At 36.4% G+C, this 18660-nt stretch overlaps 2 protein-coding genes across 2 annotated transcripts; both read right to left on the bottom strand.

Annotated features, from left to right (window-relative positions):
* Positions 1-4299: 4299 nt before the first annotated feature.
* Positions 4300-8581, bottom strand: LOC116114579. The gene is made up of 4 exons (XM_031400723.1): positions 8247-8581; positions 7622-7937; positions 6062-6221; positions 4300-4924 (listed from the first exon to the last, which is right to left on the bottom strand). The coding sequence occupies exons 1-4, from the start codon at positions 8427-8429 to the stop codon at positions 4456-4458; spliced, it is 1128 nt and encodes a 375-aa protein (XP_031256583.1). The 5' UTR covers positions 8430-8581; the 3' UTR covers positions 4300-4455.
* A 555-nt stretch (positions 8582-9136) lies between these two features.
* LOC116114597 (pentatricopeptide repeat-containing protein At1g74630) lies at positions 9137-11155 on the bottom strand. Its single transcript, XM_031400736.1, has one exon. It carries the CDS (start codon positions 11153-11155, stop codon positions 9224-9226), a length of 1932 nt encoding a protein of 643 aa, XP_031256596.1. The 3' UTR covers positions 9137-9223.
* Positions 11156-18660: the final 7505 nt, after the last annotated feature.

The raw sequence follows: 18660 nt of genomic DNA, 5'->3' as shown, positions 1-18660 counted from the left end.
ATTTTTGTGTACTTCAACTAACCTTTGAGATCCTAAAGTTAACGGCTAAGTAAACTTTCAGTGGCCACCCATATTAATAACCGAGGTGAATTGATCTCAAGATCTCTTGAGTAATATCATAAGAGTTTTATTCAACCACTCGGCCACCCAACGGTGGTTCCATGCTTGCTCTTGCGTCTAATATAAATATTAAAATATATAAAGGCTGGTGATTTCATAACCATAATTATTAAAAAATTTGTTGGAAACTGTTTTACTGAGATTTAAAGATTTAATAAACAAGTTAAATGAGAAATATTAGGTTGAATATGAATTGTCGGCGAAAGCAGTAATTGGTAAAGCAATATGTGAAATAGAAATGGACAAGTAATCAGTAACAAGGGCCAAAATGTTAGCATGAATTTATGGAAGAAGGATGTACATCAATCTAATCAGTAATCAAACAGAAAAGATATAATACCAACCCACACCATTTTATTACCAGCAAGTACACATTTTAATTGCAAACAAGTACCAAAATTGATGTTGGCCCATTTAGATTTGAATTTCTACATGTCCTACTTCAGTTTTAATGATGTAAAAGGCCCAGAAAAGCCCAACATATGTTAAAGTGTTGAAGGGCCCATGAATCATTTTCGATTATAGATGGTTGTGTTTTCATGAAACACTGTCAATTCAATCTTCCACGAATAAATTGCGTATTTATGACAATACTATAATAAATTTGGATAAATTTTAAGAATTATCTTCTGTGATAAATCTTTTTCCCAATACAAATTTTCCGAATAAACCAAGTTCTAAATTACTTGAAACAATATTTGTGGTATCTAGTTTTGGTAAAAAGAATATTTTATTATATTTTCTAAATTATTAATAAGAAAATAAAATACATTTTTTTCTTAAGGTTCAGGTAAAATACATTTATATCCTTCAATTTAAGAAATATGTAACAATAAACCTTGTAAAAGGCCTAATATGGAAATACTCCTAAAGTGGGTGAATAGGAGTTGATAAAAATTATTGCCAAATAATAAATTTCTCAACTACCCAAATGTTATGAACAATAAATAACAATAATGAGAAGTAATAAATAAGCAATAAGTAATAAATGAGTTGAGAGGAGAGAAATGCTCCGAGATTTATAGTGGTTCCAAACTTTGATAAAGAGTCTCATACATCCACTTCTTCAATGCAATCTTTTTTAAGTTTTACTAGATTCAAATTTCACCAATACAATAGTTTTCACATGATTTGACCTTTACAAAACTTTGATAAGATTTCGTCCTCAAAGAAAAGTTAAAAGTTTTTGTGAATGATTGCCTCTAAGCTAGACTGATACACAATGAGTCTTTTAGTTTTTCTTTGAGGATATGAGTTTTTGTACAAGAAAGTAATTTTAGTCTAAGATTGAGCTCTGGGGTTTGCAATATTGATTGATGATAGATGCATTATTATCTCTCTTTTTCTCATGCAATAACTCTCTCTATTTAAGTCTTCACCAACCCTTGAAATAAATTAGAGTCGTTGCTTAATTTAATACACTGTTGTAGTTTTCTGTAAAACTACAGAACCTAGAGGAATGGGTGTTCCAACATCGGGAATGGGCGTTCCTGACACCAACGATCACTTTTCTTTGAATTTTAGGGTTTGGAATGATTGTTCCCCTACTTGGAATGGTTGTTCGCTTATTGCGAACATGCATTGCCCTATTGCAAATGAATGTGCTTTTCATCTTGGATCTCTTAAAGTTCAGAAATTCCAGAACTTTGAACGATTTCCTAGAATGGTTTCGTTCCTTCTTAGAACGGCTTAATGACTGGGAACGGGCGTTCGTCGTGATTGTTCTTATTTGACTTGAAGTTTCCACAACCTTGACTTAAACTTTAAATCTTCTAAGTCCAAAATCTTGACTTAAACTTCGAACATACATTCTTCTCATGGAATGGGCGTTCCTCTTCAGGTCGCAAAGAGTGTCAAGATTCCAGGACGATGAACGATATGATGGAACTACGTCGTTTATGTGGAACAGGTTGGAAGAATGGTTGTTCTATTTGGTCATTCCTTCTTTAGATCACAAAGAATGTCTAGCTCGCGAATGTGTGTCAGCCTCTTCGAATAAGTCTTCAAATGTTTAGAACGGCTTGGCGGAATAGCCATTTAGTTTCGTCGTTTCTTTTGAATGTGAGTTTCGGCTTAAGAGGACACATACTTCATTTTGGACATAATTTTGAACATCATGGAAAGATGTCGTTCCAACTTGGAACGGCTTGACTAGGAGTTAGTTTCCAGAAATAACTGATTGGATTAGGCGTTCCATCTACATGAACGGTCGTTCCACTTGGAAAAACTGCATTTTCATTTTGGTTATGACTTATGTCATACCTTTGCATATTTGTTAGTCCTTTAAGCAATCTTTTGATTTTTTTTTTTTTTTGACACATTAAAACATATTAGGACTCAGTAAAACTTCCCGATTTCTAGTTAACCTTTTTGGCTAGGAAACAAGAAGAATTGTATTAGTTAAGCTAATAGAATATATAAAATAAGGTTTTAAAACATAAACATCCTTAAGATTTAGTGTAACATTAAGTTAGAACCAAAGGTTTAATTTAGTGACATTACAAGCCTAAGTACTATAATATTAGGTATATTATAATATTGTCGAATGTCATATATATAAAGACTTGTGAAGTCATAACTTTGTTATAGTCTATATATCAACAGTATTCTAAAAAAAATGTTGGAAATTGTTTTGTCAAGATCTATAAATAAAATTTAATGAGAATTATTTGGTTGAATATGAAATGTAGGCTAAATTCGACGGCAATATGAGAAACAGAAACGGATAAGAATAATGGTAATTAGGGCCATACAAATACAATTCCAAATAACAACCCAGATCGTTAACGTGAGTTCAAGGAAGAAGTGAGTATGTGCGTGAATAAGAAAATAAATTATACAAACTCAGCTCATTTAATGGATCACTTTCAAACAAATATACAATTTAATTGCAAATAACCACCTACACTGATGTTGCACAAGTTGGATCTATGTCATCTTTCATTTATTTATTATTTTAAACATGTTGTCCAATTATGCTTCCTTTTTAGAGACTGTTTCTCCGAAATTATGAAGATTAACTCATAAGCAGCTAGTGTTAGTGTTTATAAGGTAAATATTTGAAATTTAAGTAATTACATATTTGGTTAAAGTATTTATACGTAACTAATAAGTAGTTGACGCGTTCGGTAAAATGTGGCTTATAAGTACATTTTATTATTAAAATTGCTAAAAATGATGCTACATAATTTTATCAAATACTAAATTATATTAACTCAATTTTTTATTATAGTATTATCAAAATATATTTCGATCATGTTACAATATAATTTAATTTTAGAATTAAATAAACAAATACTTTATAGACAAATATTTTATTAAAAATTTATATGAATAATTTCTAGATTCTTTATACAAAATAAACTAAATATAATAAATTAAATAAGGGTAATATGATAATATACTTGATCAAAGTAGAGCATATAAACAGAGTGCTTATAAGAAAAAAAAAAAAAAAAAAAGTAGGTTCCCCCTAGTTTATTTTTTTGGCTTATAAGTTCAGCTTATAAGTCCAAAAAAATTATAAACAAATATGTTAGTTTGATTTTAGAACTGATCAGCTTGCAAGCTCACATAAACACCCCCTCATTAAGGTTTATTTCATTTGCCCTCTTAATAGATTGTTAAGTCTCAAGCATCACCAAAATTTTCCAAAAAGTATTAAAAACACCTCTTAATAATTGTGTATCCAGTTTTTGTAGAAGAATATTTTAGAGAGGAAAATCAGTGTTTATTATATTTCATGAACTAAATGAGATTATAATATTATTAAGGAAATGAAATATTAACGTTGTCCCTTTACAAGATAATCTTGAAGAAGGAAGTGTTTTCCTATGTTTTAATAACCAACTCGAGGAAAAACCCGGCCTGGTGAAGGTCTTGAGTCTCGGTTTAACCGGCTAGATGGGGCCAGGTATTAAAACACAAGTGTTTTTCACTAATATCTTCAAAAATCTTGAGAACCCATGTAATTGACATCAAAACAGTAGCTGCTACATACCCAGTAGTGAAACTTGTATTTTACCCAGACAATTTCTGATTTTCATTAATTTGATTATTAATCATTTAATCTTGATTTTGAAAATTTTAAGTGAGTATTTCTTAATACAATTGACTAACCCAATTGTAAAACCTTTATGGCCCGTTTCACTGACGGGATTGTACCAGACAAAAGCCACATCATAAAATTTTGATTATTTTCTGTTCATTTCTTTATCTAACCTATAAAATACATTAACCTCTTTGAAGTAATAAATTTGTTTTGTCTAAGCAAAATCACTTTAGACTGGAAATTTATAGGAAAAAAAAAAAAATCAAATAAGAATTTAGTTGACATCAAGCCCTGGCTTCAAAATTCTCTTGCAGAAACTGGCAAAGCTCCTCTGCAACCATTGTGGGAAACTCTTCTTGTGGCAACAGAGCACCTGGAACCTCAACAAACTTGCTGACCCCTTTGGATCCTTTAAGTGCTTCAATCTCAGCTTTTGACCTCTTTGGAGATCCCTTTGTTGACACGACCAGAACCGGTATTTTTCCCTCCAAATCCGCAAACAAATCCAGGAACTCCTCTCGTGAGTTAACAGGGTCGAGCAGACCAGTCAAGAAAGAAGCGGGAACATAACGGGCTCCTTTCCGTTTTGTAAGGGCATATCTGCTTTCTACAATGCCTGGAGTTACATTGTCAGGATTTGCATAGACATGAGATTTATATTGGGACTGAATTGCCTTCTCGTTGCTAACAAGCATGTTATACATCATCCATCCTACAACTGGAGCCCTTAAGGTTCCCCTCAACAGTCCATATCTGGTAATTCACACAAAATCGGAAAATGAAATCAGTTTCTTCACCTAAACAGACATATAATTCCTATATCCATAACTCTCATTTAAATTCAGTGGAGAACCCAAAACTCTCTTTGGTTCACTTAGAAAGAACTTGGATTAAAATTTTAAGGAGTTACGGAAGACATAACATCTTGCGACATAAAAATTTCGATTCAGATTTTACAGTGTAACATTAATCACATTGAGACACGTTAAACACGTACTATTAGTAAGACAGCTCACATCAAAATAACATTTACTTCATTGTTTTCTATTATACTCAAGAAAAGGAAATAAAAGGAAAGAGAAATTACTATGATGAGGCCTTGGAGCTAATTTTTTTTTCTTTTCTGGTGATAAGGGTTGAGAAGTAACAAAGAAATATTAATATTAAGATGATCAAATTCTCTTAACCAAAAGAAATCAGATAAAAATTCTTAAATCCTAAAACAAGAATAGCTCTATATGTGCTACACCTTTATATTACCTAAATTGCATAAACCCAATAAAACCCATTTCAGAGAAAGCCAATTGTTTCTCTGAAAAATGCTCCAGAAATTGCTGCATCAGTGGGTTCCCTCTAGTTTAGAAGAGGCATGATTAATTAAAATTTATAATAATGATATTCTTGGGGTCTATACATCTGTTTCTAATCCTAAAATCATTAGAAAAGTAATGTTCAGAGAAAAATAGACGTTGGAGACAGAAATTATCCTTCCTCTCTTTTATAACAGGATCTCATCCCCATTCAAACAACATGACTATCTTTCCTTGTTTCATTTAGTAATTTATTTGATGTATCTTGAATGTGAGTGAAAATAGGCATTAAGCCAGGATCTAAAATATGTAAACTGCACTCTATGTGGAAGAAATGATTGGTTATGGAGATAGCATGTCAGATATCTGCATCCTCGCAATTACCACTGAAAGGACTCCTAATAATTTGAGTTCTCATTCAAGAGATTATCAATAGATAACAAGGTGTACTAGTCTGAGTTTTTGTGCAACATGCACAATGCTACCCTTCTGTGAACAAAAATTCTGAAAAGCACACACTGAATTTTAAGAACAAAAGACAAGGTCTCCACTCTGAAATTGACATAGAGGTATAGATTACCTTGTTTCCATGCTAGAATCTCGACCAAACACAATGGGGAGTGGACCAGCCCAGGTGGGTGCAACAGCAGCAATGGCTGTGGGTTTCACCAAACCCTTTTTTGCAGCACGAACTGTTATTGTGGCAGCATGGCCCCCTCCAAAGACCACCAAATCATTTTCTGATTTAAACATGGAAGATCATAAGATGCAATTCTTGAAAAATGCCAAGCAACATACAAAACAAGGAACTTAAAGTAACAAAAACTTGAAAGAGACAACATTTAGGTTATTCTATCGGTTAAAAAACGAAGTAAATACAGCCACTCATAAAGCATAAAATGGAATGCAGAGGAGAAACATTAGGATGGGTACATAGAGAAACATCTGCTCGAGCAGGTTAAATACTATTGCAGACATGAGCTACAAAAATAGATACAGGAAGAAGAAAACAGTGTGTCATGGACCTAGCTCATATACCTATCTATTGCTTAGAATTCCACCAACTTGTTCACATCTCTTGACAATCAAATCATGAAATCCATGGGTTTCACTTGATTGAGCAAAGAAAAATTAAGATACTCCAAATATATCAGATGATCATTAAATGAATTGACTAATAGTTAAGACATTCACAGAAAGTTCCCAATGACTGAAAGCTGTCATGATAAAAGAGAGGTGATATCAGTTAGAGCTAAAGAAAGTTCCTATTCCAAACCAATTAAAAAAATATAGCAAATTAACCTGTTAAAGCTTAGATTATCAGTTTACTGCTTGCTTTCATACATACAGACACATCTATATGGTAATGAACTTTTGGTTCATCACAAAAATTAGTTTCTCCTTTCACTTCATCTTCTTCATTTAGTTAGGCGGTGCAGGGGACACAGTTTGGGGTAGGTGCTGTAGAAACGAAACAATTGAAAATTGGAGAAACAAAAATATTGCAACTAAAAAAAAAAAAAAAAAATCAACTCAGACAGAGTAATCACATTAATGATGATCACTTTGTGATCAAGATCAGCTCTGTTATGTAACCACCAACTACCTCAACCACAATATAGTATGATACAATAGTGGTATTTGAACATAAACCACTTGGTCAACCTGGCTTTGATAACATGTTAAATAACTACTTCANTTCATACATACAGACACATCTATATGGTAATGAACTTTTGGTTCATCACAAAAATTAGTTTCTCCTTTCACTTCATCTTCTTCATTTAGTTAGGCGGTGCAGGGGACACAGTTTGGGGTAGGTGCTGTAGAAACGAAACAATTGAAAATTGGAGAAACAAAAATATTGCAACTAAAAAAAAAAAAAAAAATCAACTCAGACAGAGTAATCACATTAATGATGATCACTTTGTGATCAAGATCAGCTCTGTTATGTAACCACCAACTACCTCAACCACAATATAGTATGATACAATAGTGGTATTTGAACATAAACCACTTGGTCAACCTGGCTTTGATAACATGTTAAATAACTACTTCAACTAAAAGTTTAAGCTCATAGATAAATGCTTTAATAATAGATTTAAACTTTAACAAACACAAAATCTTTAAATTTGACCACCTGATGAGCTTACAGGGCTATCTGGCGCATTGATGAAGTCAACCACGAACTTCTCCATGACATCAGCATTGTAATCCATCTTTGGCCTATCAGAGTAACCCAAACCAGGCCAATCAACAATAGTAGCACGCCAATTGACTTTGCCATCTCGTTGAGCAATGTCTTTAGCCACAGATTTCCATTCTTCAACAGTGCTAACATCTGAAATTGTTGGTATCATAAGGATATTTTTGGTGGAGTCAGAGCTCTCCCTCTCATGTTCCTCATAATAGATATTGATAGAACTATCCTTGAATTTCCATTGCCAATTGCCAGTCTGCATAAGCCAACACCACTTGTGAGAGAAACAATTATAATAACCGAAATAATACAAAAACAAAAATAATAAGAATTCAATCACCACTAGTTTCCAACTTAAACAAAACTAGAATCATAAGATGCTAACATCACATTGATCAAAACCAAAACCAATTAATTTCATATAACATAATTCACAAACTTAGCCCCATAAATTACATAATTACTCAAACCTTCCATCTGTTAGACTCTAAATAATTACTCATTGAAGAAAAAAAAAAAACTACGAAAAGATAGAAACTAAAACATGAAACCAAATTGGTCTGACCTTTAATGGGGCCCCTTTTTTTTCGAGGACTGAGGGGGTAGAGTAATCGAGAGAAGTTGAAGAAGCCTTGACTGAAATGGGTTTTTGAAAGTAAAGTTTTTGAGGGAAAAATGGTGTGTAAAGTTTGCGTGTAAGAGTGAAAGAAGAAGGTGAAGAGATTGAGAATGTTACAGTGGATGCCATGAGAGGAAGAATCAGAGAAATACGTGTGAAATGTATTAAGACACACGGTTGAAGGAGAGACTGTTGAAGGAGATTGAAGCAGAACCACTTGAGTTTTGAGTTTACTGTCTGAGCCGTGTGGATACAGGAATTTGGTCGTTATAGCAAAACGTCAAAATTGGGTGCTGGTATGATTTCTCAAAATAATGAAATATCATAAATAAAAGGCCTCTTTTTAGTTTTAGGATTTTTTCAGAAATTATAAATTTTTATATTATATAATTATAAAAATAACGTTATAAAGAAGTAAAAGTAAGGTATGTTTCATTCAGTATCTGAAAATTAATTTAAAATTTTGTAAGCATGATTTAACTTTAATTCAATAAAGAAAATAAACATTTTTTTTATATATAAGTTTAAGATTATATGCAAAACTATTTTTCAAAATCCTGTATTATTTTGTTTAGATTTATATTATCCACCCTTCCTTTGTTTAGTCAACTGAGTTCTTCATTTTTCAGATATGTACATGACCTGTAACATTTTCTCATGTTTTTATGTACAATTTCTTTTGGAACTTTTTTTTTTTGTCCAAAGATAAAAAATGTATAAAATGATTTTAAAAAGTATTCAAGGTAATCATATTTGTGTGGTTTTTTTTTACTACAAAATTTATACATGAACATATGTTTGATTGGCTAAAAGAGTTTTATGCTAAAATGTTATTAAACCTTGATGATTGAAGTGGTGTTTTGTTGTCATGTACATCTATTTCTTCTATAAACCTTAAGATTATTCTGTTTCATTGCTCAACACTACCAGTAATCTCTGCATGAGCAAGAACCATCCATGAATGAGTGAAACCTACTTCTATCTCTCACCACAATCTCTAACCCATAAACCTTGCTAATTAACTTCATCACTGTATGACAATCTCTGCAAATTCTCAAATTCTTCACTATTCTTATGGCTTTTCCCTTGCACATTCTTGCTATCCCAAATGCTAAAGCTAGCTTTTCGCTGTGCTTTGACACTGAATCTTCCTTTTCTTCCTCTTCTATGTCATGTAAAACACTCCCAACTTCCGGAACATAACCTTCTTCAACTCTAAGCCTATGCATTATCTCCCTTAGCTTCTCATAAGCTTCTTCTGCAGTCTTATTTGGTTTTTCACCTGCCACAAAACTATACATGATCTTCTCAACTTCAATCATGCTCCAACCGGGAGTCTTCTTCAACCTCTGGTCAGTCATTCTTCTTCTCACACTCACAACATCCTTCCATTTCCCAGCAACAGCATAAATATTGGACAACAATACATGGTCACCAGAGTTGTTAGGGTCTAGCTCATATAATCTTTCCTTCACTTGCTCTGCCAATTCAACATTGCCGTGTATGCTGCATGCCCCAAGAAGCGTCCGCCAAATGATAGTATTAGGTGAAATGGGCATTTGGCATACAAATTCATAGGCCTTTTGAAGCTTACCAGCTCGACCGTAAAGATCAACCATACAACCATAATGCTCAATTGTAGGTTCTAAATTGTACACATCCTTCATCATAGAAAAATACCTACTTCCTTGTTCAATCAATCCAGCATGACTACAAGCATATAGAATTGAAATGAAGGTAATGCCATCAGGCCTAAGTCCAGACTCTTCCATCTCATGAAAAAGTTGTATGGCTTCTTCACCATGACCGTGCATTGCCAGCCCAGCTATCATTGAAGTCCAAGAAACAATGCTCTTATTCTCCGGCATTCTCTCCAGGACTAACCGAGCCATGCCCACATTTCCACACTTGGAATAAGTATCAATCAGTGCATTATTCACCGAAACAATCCAATCAAACCCAAATTTCTCCACAAATCCATGTAAAATTCTCCCGAACTCAAACGCCCCCGCCTGTGCACACGCAGAAAGCACCCCAGTCAAGCTAACCTCATTCGGTCTCGTCCCCACACGCAGCAACTCCCTGAAGAACCCAAATGCCTCATGAAAACACCCATTTTGAGCAAACCCAACAATCATAGTACTCCAGGAAACATCATCTTTCATTTCCATCGCCATAAACACCTTGCGTGCCAGCTCAAGCTCCCCGGCTTTCATGTACCCGGCAAGCATTACATTCCACGTGGTCAAATTCCAAAATGGCATCGTATTGAACACTCTCTCCGCGTTCTTCACGTCACCACTTCTAAAACAAGCGGTAACCACCGCGTTCCGCACAATCACATTTGGGTCACTCATTTCATCAAACACCTTCATGGAAAGGTCAGAGCGCTCACATTCTCCGTACATACTAATCAAAGTTGTCCCAACAAAGAGATGTCCATCAAGCCCATGAACCAAAGCTTGACAATGCAACTGAATTCCACTTTTCAAAGACCTTAAGTTCGCGGCTGCTTTAAGCACAAACGCGAACGAGAAGCTATCAGGAGGGTCTAAACATTTTCTACGCATTTCAATGAACGTAGTGATTGAATTTTGAGGTTTATCAGATTCGGAGAAACCTCGAACAAGAGTATTGTACATGAAAACATCTGGGTTTGGGAAGTGGAGGAAGAAGCGGCAAGCGTAGTCGAGAGAATCGGAGATTGTAACGGCGCAATGAAGGAGGAGTTTTCCGGCGGAGAAAGCGTCTAAACCGGGGGCGGTTTTGAGAAGAGAAGCGTGGATTTGTTTGACGGCTTTCAGGGTCTTGCACTGGTTCAACAAAGAAAGACACTGGTGATATGTGTTGTTCATTTGGGGTTGTCAGCAAGTCAGTGACTTTATGGTTTCATGCTTTTCGCTCGTTTGTTTGAAACTAAAAATTTTCCAGTCGCCTTTTGGTCAAGGGAAGTTTCTTGTCCCTCCTAACGAGAAAATTTAGCTGCCGCACCATCTCAAGTTTCGATTTAAGAAATGGTCTTGAAACTGTTTTTTTTTTTTTAAATTTAGAGAAGATAACGTGGCATAGTTAGATTAATTAAACACGTAAATAGGTTAATGAAAAGATTAAACATATGTGGGCCAAAAATATAAGTAGAAATGAATTTTTAAAATTTGAAATTTCAAACAAGTCCCACTATTCACCTGGCTTAATCGAAATTCATTAGGGAAAAAAGCGATATCTTAAACCAAAGGGAGACGCGATTTTTTGATCGAACACCTGCAAATTTGCACCTTAAATCAATTTCTTGAAGCCTAAACCGAATACAGTCGTGATTTCGGCGATATAGTGAGATTTCGATCGATTTGTTGAACCCTAAAATCGATTTCCTTAACCCTAAACAGAATCTATGCGATTTCGGCGATACAGCCCACATTTCTGATCGAACTGCAAACTTTGACACCAAATTCAATCCAAAACCATGGCTGACACTCATAATGAGGAAAAAACCCAGCCACTTCGAATCCTAATTCCGTGGGCGCAAGCAGTTTATGATTGCTCCGTGGATCATCCGTCAGTGAAGGCGGTACACAAGCAGAGGAGACGCCACGGCACAAGAACAGGGAAAAACCGGCAAACGGTTCTAAAGACGAGGAGTCGGGCGAGAATTCAGGCAATGAGGAGGAGGCCGACGAAGAAAGGGTACGTTGTTTGGAATATTGCTTGTTTTGTCGCTTAACGATCATTTGTATCGCTTAAGCGATTAATCTGTTATACCATGATCGCACTCATGATCACTTAAGCGATCCTTGTATCGCTTAAGCGATCATGAGTGTTTACTCTTGGTCGCTTAAGCGATTTCGATCGCTTAAGCGATCTTGTCGAGGCAAATCACATATAATAAGCATCTTTTGTATTGCTTAAAAGATTCTCATTTACTCTTGGTCGCTTAACGATCTTGCACGGCGAGTAAGATCTCTTAAGCGATCCGAATTGCTTAAGCGACTACAGTGGTATATTTTGTTGTTGATATTTTGTTTTAGTTGTTTTGGTTTATTTTGTTGCTGACATTTGTTTATATCGATTGTGCGATTGTGCGGACCGTAAACTGTAGAGACTACGAGATGGAGCCTATAAGTGAGAAGGTACCCTACTTCCCTGCAAGGGTGATGGTGAGGTCGAGTTGGATATTTTTGATAAATAAGGGTCATTTTAGCTGGAATGAGGTGTGGTAAAGAGATTTCGATCGCACTTGTTTCGTCAGTTTTTAAGAATGGGAACAATTGGAAAAAGCCATTTTGGGGCAGGGAGTGCATTACATGTTGATGTACTCAGAAAATGCAACAAAAAAAATGAAATGTGGTTTGTGGTGGAACGAAAGCCACTACGGTTTGGATGATGAGTATGCCTTGGTGACGGGCTAGATGCGGGAAGTGCCAAATAAGGCGGAGGCAGACGCAATAGGACAAGTCCGAGAGCCATAAGTTTCGTAAGAAGGTTTTGCAGGGGGTAAAGTCTATTACGGACACGTTTTGGAGGAGAGGCTACAAACAGTTCGGTTTAATGATGGAGAGAAGATAAAAGTGTACTCCTCCTCCTCCTCTTGACATTTCATCCAGGTATGTGTATCTCCCTTTTGATTTCATATTTCGATTTACAAAGATCTGGGTTATGATTTTGATTTAGCATGGATTGAGTTTGGGTTATGATTTGATTTAGTTGTTTAGGTTGTTTGGCTATATTTGATGTAACAAGATTGAAGGAGTGAAATATGTTGAAAATTTGTTTCTGGTATGTGTTCTGGGTATGATGATCGATTGTAGGTGGAGATGACTAAAATGTTGTTCTGGGTATGAGATCGCTTAAGCGTTCTGGTATGTCTGGGAATGAAGTAGATAGATCGCTTAAGCGATCATGTATGTGGCATAAGATCGCTTAAGCGATCATGGTTATTTATACTGGATCGCTTAGTGATCGTATGTGGCATAAGATCACTTAAGCGATCATGGTTATTTATACTTGATTGCTTAAGCGATCCAGTACAAATAACCATGATCGCTTAAGCGATCTTATGCTACATACTTGATCGCTTAAGCGATACACTTGATTCTTAGTGATCCAATATAAATAACCATGATCGCTTAAACGATCTTATGCCACATACTGATCGCTTAAGCGATCTATCTACTGCATTACCAGACTACCAGATCGCTTAAGCGATACACCAGATCGCTTAACGATCCATCACACCCAGAACACATTTTCAGTCATCTCCACCTACAATCGATCTATCATACCCAGAACACATACCAAAAACAATTTTCAACATATTTCACTCCTTTCAACTTCCATACATCAAACATAGCCCACAACCTAACACTCAATCAAATCATAACCCAAACCCATCCATGCTAAATCAAAATCATAACCCAGATCTTTGTAAATCGAAATATGAAATCGAAAGGATACACATACTTGGATGAAATGTCAGAGAGGAGAAGGATCTGTGTTGGAGAAGTTGTTAATGGCGAAGGAATGTGTTACGTGGCGGGAGAAAGAAGAAGAAGGTGTTTGGGTTTATTTGCAAGAATTTCGACTCTTTGGGGACATATATAATTTTTAAAGATTACACAATTATTCATTAATCCTAATTAAGTAATTAACCTCTAATCATATTTAATTAAGCTTATAAAAATAAGGCTATTAGTTAACATTTACAAACTACATAATCTTTTAATTATTTTAACTACAAATGTTTTTTTAATAAACTCTTCCCTTCCCCCCGGGCAGTTTTACTCAAAGACATCTCAAGTTTGCATTTAATTAAAAGACTATCAAGTTTTAAAGTGTTAACTAATAGCCATTTATTGATTAAGGGTAATTAGTGCTTTAAGGATTAATGAAGTATTATGTAATCTTTTCAAAATTATACTACATTCCCACAAACCCGAAATTATTGCAAACAAACCCAAACACCTTCCCGCCATTAACGCATCTCTACCCCTGCATCTTCTTCTCTTCTTCTTAGCTTCGTCTACATCTTCTTCTTCTCTCTGCATCTTCTTCTTCTTCCTCCTTCCTCCTTCCTCTGCATCTTCTTCTTCTCCTCATTCCTCAATCTTCTTGTTCCTCCCGCCATTAACACTTTATTCTTCCTCTACCATTAACATCTTCTCCGCCAAAGATCCCCCTCCTCCTCCTCTTGACATTTCCTCTAAGTATGTGTATGTCCTTTTTACATTTTATATTTAGATTTCAAAGATTAATAATGATGGGGTTTGGGTTATGATTTTTTTTAGTTGTTTGGTTGTTGGTTGTGTTTGATGTAATGCAAGTTGAAAGGAGTGAATTTTTTTGAAAAATATTCTGGGTATATGTTCTGGGTATGATGGAATCGATTGTAGGTGGAGATACTGAAATGTGTTCTGGGTATATGGATCGCTTAAGCGATCTGGTAGTCTGGTAATGCAACAGATAGATCGCTTAAGCGATCTAGTAAAAGTCTGGTGTATAAAGCGATCGCTTAAGCGATCATGGTTATTTATACTGGATCGCTTAAGCGATCATTGTATCTTAAGCATCCAGTATAAATAACCATGATCGCTTAACATACAACAGACCATATAAGCACTGTGCAGATTCTTTTAAAATATTTGAACCTTAGTACAACATTAAGAATTTTTTTTTCTTGCATTACAGGTAGTTGACTATTATTACACATGGACAAGTTTGTTTTGGGTGTTGAATATTTGGTGAGTGGGTGGAGGAAGCACGTAGCTGGAGTGGATTGGGAAGAGCAAGAAGCTATACCAATTGCTGTGAGCACAGAAGTTAGTTTTATGAGTTGATTGATGAAATAATTAGAAGAGGTCATTTGAGTTGCTCGCGTAGTGATATAGTTGTGAAGTATCTTTTAAGCAGAGTTCTTGAAAATTTAAGGTACCTCCTGTTATATTAAAGTCGGATGAAAGTGTGAAGTTATATATGATTGATGTGGCCGATAATGGTTCGAACGATTTTAAGGGTTTCTTTGTAGAAAAACTGTTGGAAGTTGGTTCAAAGGAAGGGGATAACGAGGAAGTAGGCGAGATTTGCCTGGTTTAATTGAACTACGAGGCCAGATTTTTAGTTGAAAAATCAAGAGTAGATGGTCAATTGGTGGTGAGGAGGAGACTGTAGAAGAGGTTGGTGAGGGGGCAGAATGAAAATGTGGAGAGGACCCCGTAGATGTTCCCACAGATGTAGAGATTCATTTAAATACAATTATGCAGAAGGCGTAGATTGTGAGGAAGAGAACAGCTGGTTTTTACAGCAGTTCAAGAGGGCAATTGGAGGTAATAGTGAATCAGCTCATGTTTTTACGGATGGATCGGAGTTGCACATAGGGTATCTATTTGAACAAAGAGGAAGTTGTGAGGAAGCTAAAACTTGTTGCCATGAGAGTAATTTTGAGTTCATCACCAAAAAGTCAAATTCATTGGCTATGACGGTTGCATGTCATGACCGAAAGTGCAAATGGCAATTTTTTGTAGAAGGTTGGCGGAGTCGGAAAAATTTATGCAGCACATATACCAGTGAGCATACTTATGTTGGGACATATTTCAGGTGAGCACGACAAGCGTCCTCTATGTTATTGGACAATTTGTCAAAAGTCGGTTTGTTGAAGGGAAATGTCCATCTCCTAAAGACATTCAGAGACTTGTGCGCACAGAGTTGGGATGTGTTTAGTTACTAGAATGTTGGAAAGGGAGACAACATGCACAAATTTGTTAGGGCACTCTGGAGCACGGTACTAGTATTAGAAGCATACCGTTATATGCTTGAGTTGACAAACCAAGGTAGCAAGACGGCTTTGAAGTGGGCAGGAATATGATGTTTAATATTTTTTTGTTGCTTACGGTTCTGCTATAGGGGCTTTGTAAACATAAAAGGTGCGGCTTTTGATGGTTGCTTTCTAGGAAAGTATGGAGGTACATTGTTGGTGGCCACTGCACAGGACAACGAGAATCACACATATCCTGTTGCATGGTGTGTGTGTTGACTCTGAGAATGGAGTCTGGACATGTTTTTTCAGCAATTACTACGATAGTGCCTGACACGGACAGTTTACATAATATGATAGGCATAACCTATAAAGAAGGGGATTGCCATATTTACCATCAAGCACATCACGGATTCTGTATGAGGCACCTGGGTGGAACATAAAACAAAAGTTTAAGTGTGCTGGCCTCCTTCAGACATACTACATGGCAGCAAAAGCTTATCGGTTGTGATGCGTCGGAGGAGTTCCAGCAAATCGAATCAAGGATGATAGAGTTGCTAAGTATCTTGAGCATGATGTTGGTTTCGAGCGATGGAGTAGAGCTTACTTTCCTGGAAGAAGGTTTGATGTCATGACCACGAACATAGCCGAGTCCATAAATTCAAAGTTGTTAATAGAAAGAGAGTTTCCAATAGTTGCACTTTTTGATACAATCCAAAGGACACTGTCGCGGTGGTTCCATGAGCGTCGTACGAAGTCAGATATTTTACTACAAACCTTGTTCCGTCAGCTGAAATTATTGCGAGAACGTATAGACTGTCAAATGCACTGTTTCTATCCTCTTAATGCTCAAGAGTTCACTGTGCGCGGCTATTCCGGATGCTCTAGTTAACCTTGTTAGAAAACTTGCAACTGTAAAGTGTTGACATTCAACGTTTACCTTGTCCTCATGCACTAGAAGCACTGAAACACCAACGGAAGCCGATTTTGGTTCAAGAATTTATATGGAACTTTGCTCCCCTCTCTACATGACAGATCACTACATTAGCTTATTAGAAACGTATATCTGGTGCCTCCAGAAGAAAGTGGTAGTTGCCGCAGAGGTGGCTAACATTATCATCCACCCACCATTCAGAGACAGCAAGGGGAGAAAAGAGTTAAGCGTATTTCCTTAGCCTTTGAGGTTCCGCGGAAGATAATAAGTGCTCAATTTGCAGCAACCTGGCCACAAGAGAAGCAGTTGTCAAAAGCAATCACATGCACATCCAGAAAATTAGGTTCGAAGAAGGATGAAATTCAGGGAGTTGCCAAGGCCAACCGTTGATGAGTTATTGTTTTCAATTATTGATGTTATAAATTTTATATTTCTTGTTACATGGCCTAAATATTTGTTGTTGATTTTAGTTTGGAATTAGGTTGTCAAATTGAGGAGAAAGTATGGAATTAATACGTGTTGGTAATTTTAGTTTGTCAAAATTCAGGAGAAAAGCAGGAAAAGTATATATCACGCCAATGATCGCTTAAGTGACTAAGTATATCGCTTAAGCGATATCACGGATCGCTTATGCGATCGTCCACCTAGGAAGATGATTCTACCCACGTGTACGATCGCTTAAGCGATCCACGATCGCTTAATCGACCAAGACAAAAACATAAGAATTGCTTAAGCGATATCTAGGATCGCTTAAGCGATTGTGCAACTGGGTAGATGATTCTGCCTAGGGGCACGATCGCCCAAGCGATCCACGTTCGCTTAATCGACCAAGAAAAAAAGACAAGAATCGCTTAAGCGATATCTCGGATCGCTTCAGCGATCGTGCACTTAGAAAGATTTGATTCTGCCCAGGTGCGTGACCGCTTAAGCGATTTACGATCGCCTAATCGACGAAGACAAAAAGAGAAGAATCGCTTAAGCGATCATGCACCTGGGCAGATTTGATTCTGCCAATCACATGATTGCTTAAGCGATCTATGATCGCTTAAGCGACCCTGTGTAAACGAAGTGCGAAGATTTGAAAATTTGACAAATACACCCCCACCTACCCAACTTCCCAGATCCCGACCACCACCGCTGGAAACCTACCGGGAAAGGGCATTACAACGCATTGCGGCTGGATCAGGCTGATAGGGCGTCGATATGGCCTTATCGACCACGAATGTGGCCAGAAAAGGCCAGATCACAGCCATATCTGGCCGTCGACGGACGAAAAATGCGACATCTGGCCGTCTGCGATGGCCAAAGATATGGCCGTTGTTTTCGGTCAACGATGCCCAAGATTTGGTCGATGTTGACCATCAACGTCAGCCATTTCATTTGAAAGTCGATGACGGCCCAATGTGGCCTTTTCTGGCCAGATCCACAGTGGATCTGCCCAGAAAATGCCACATCAGTGAATTACTGGCTATTTTCGGTTATTTGTACCCGTCGGTGGTGCCAGAATCTGGGAAGTTTGGTGGGTGGGGGTGTTTTTGTTACTTTTGAAACTTTTTCAAGCGGTATTAAAGAAATTATATTAGTTAATGGGTCTAAAATTTATTAAAAAAATACTTATATTTGCTAAATAATTAAACAAAGAAATATTATGGGAATAGGATTTATAATATTTATACGAATAT

The sequence above is a fragment of the Pistacia vera genome, unplaced genomic scaffold, assembly GCF_008641045.1.
Source record: "Pistacia vera cultivar Batoury unplaced genomic scaffold, PisVer_v2 Contig714, whole genome shotgun sequence".
NCBI classification, from domain to species: domain Eukaryota; kingdom Viridiplantae; phylum Streptophyta; class Magnoliopsida; order Sapindales; family Anacardiaceae; genus Pistacia; species Pistacia vera.
The sequence above is the reverse complement of the archived record's forward strand: the minus strand, read 5'-3'. Positions and strand labels throughout refer to the sequence as shown.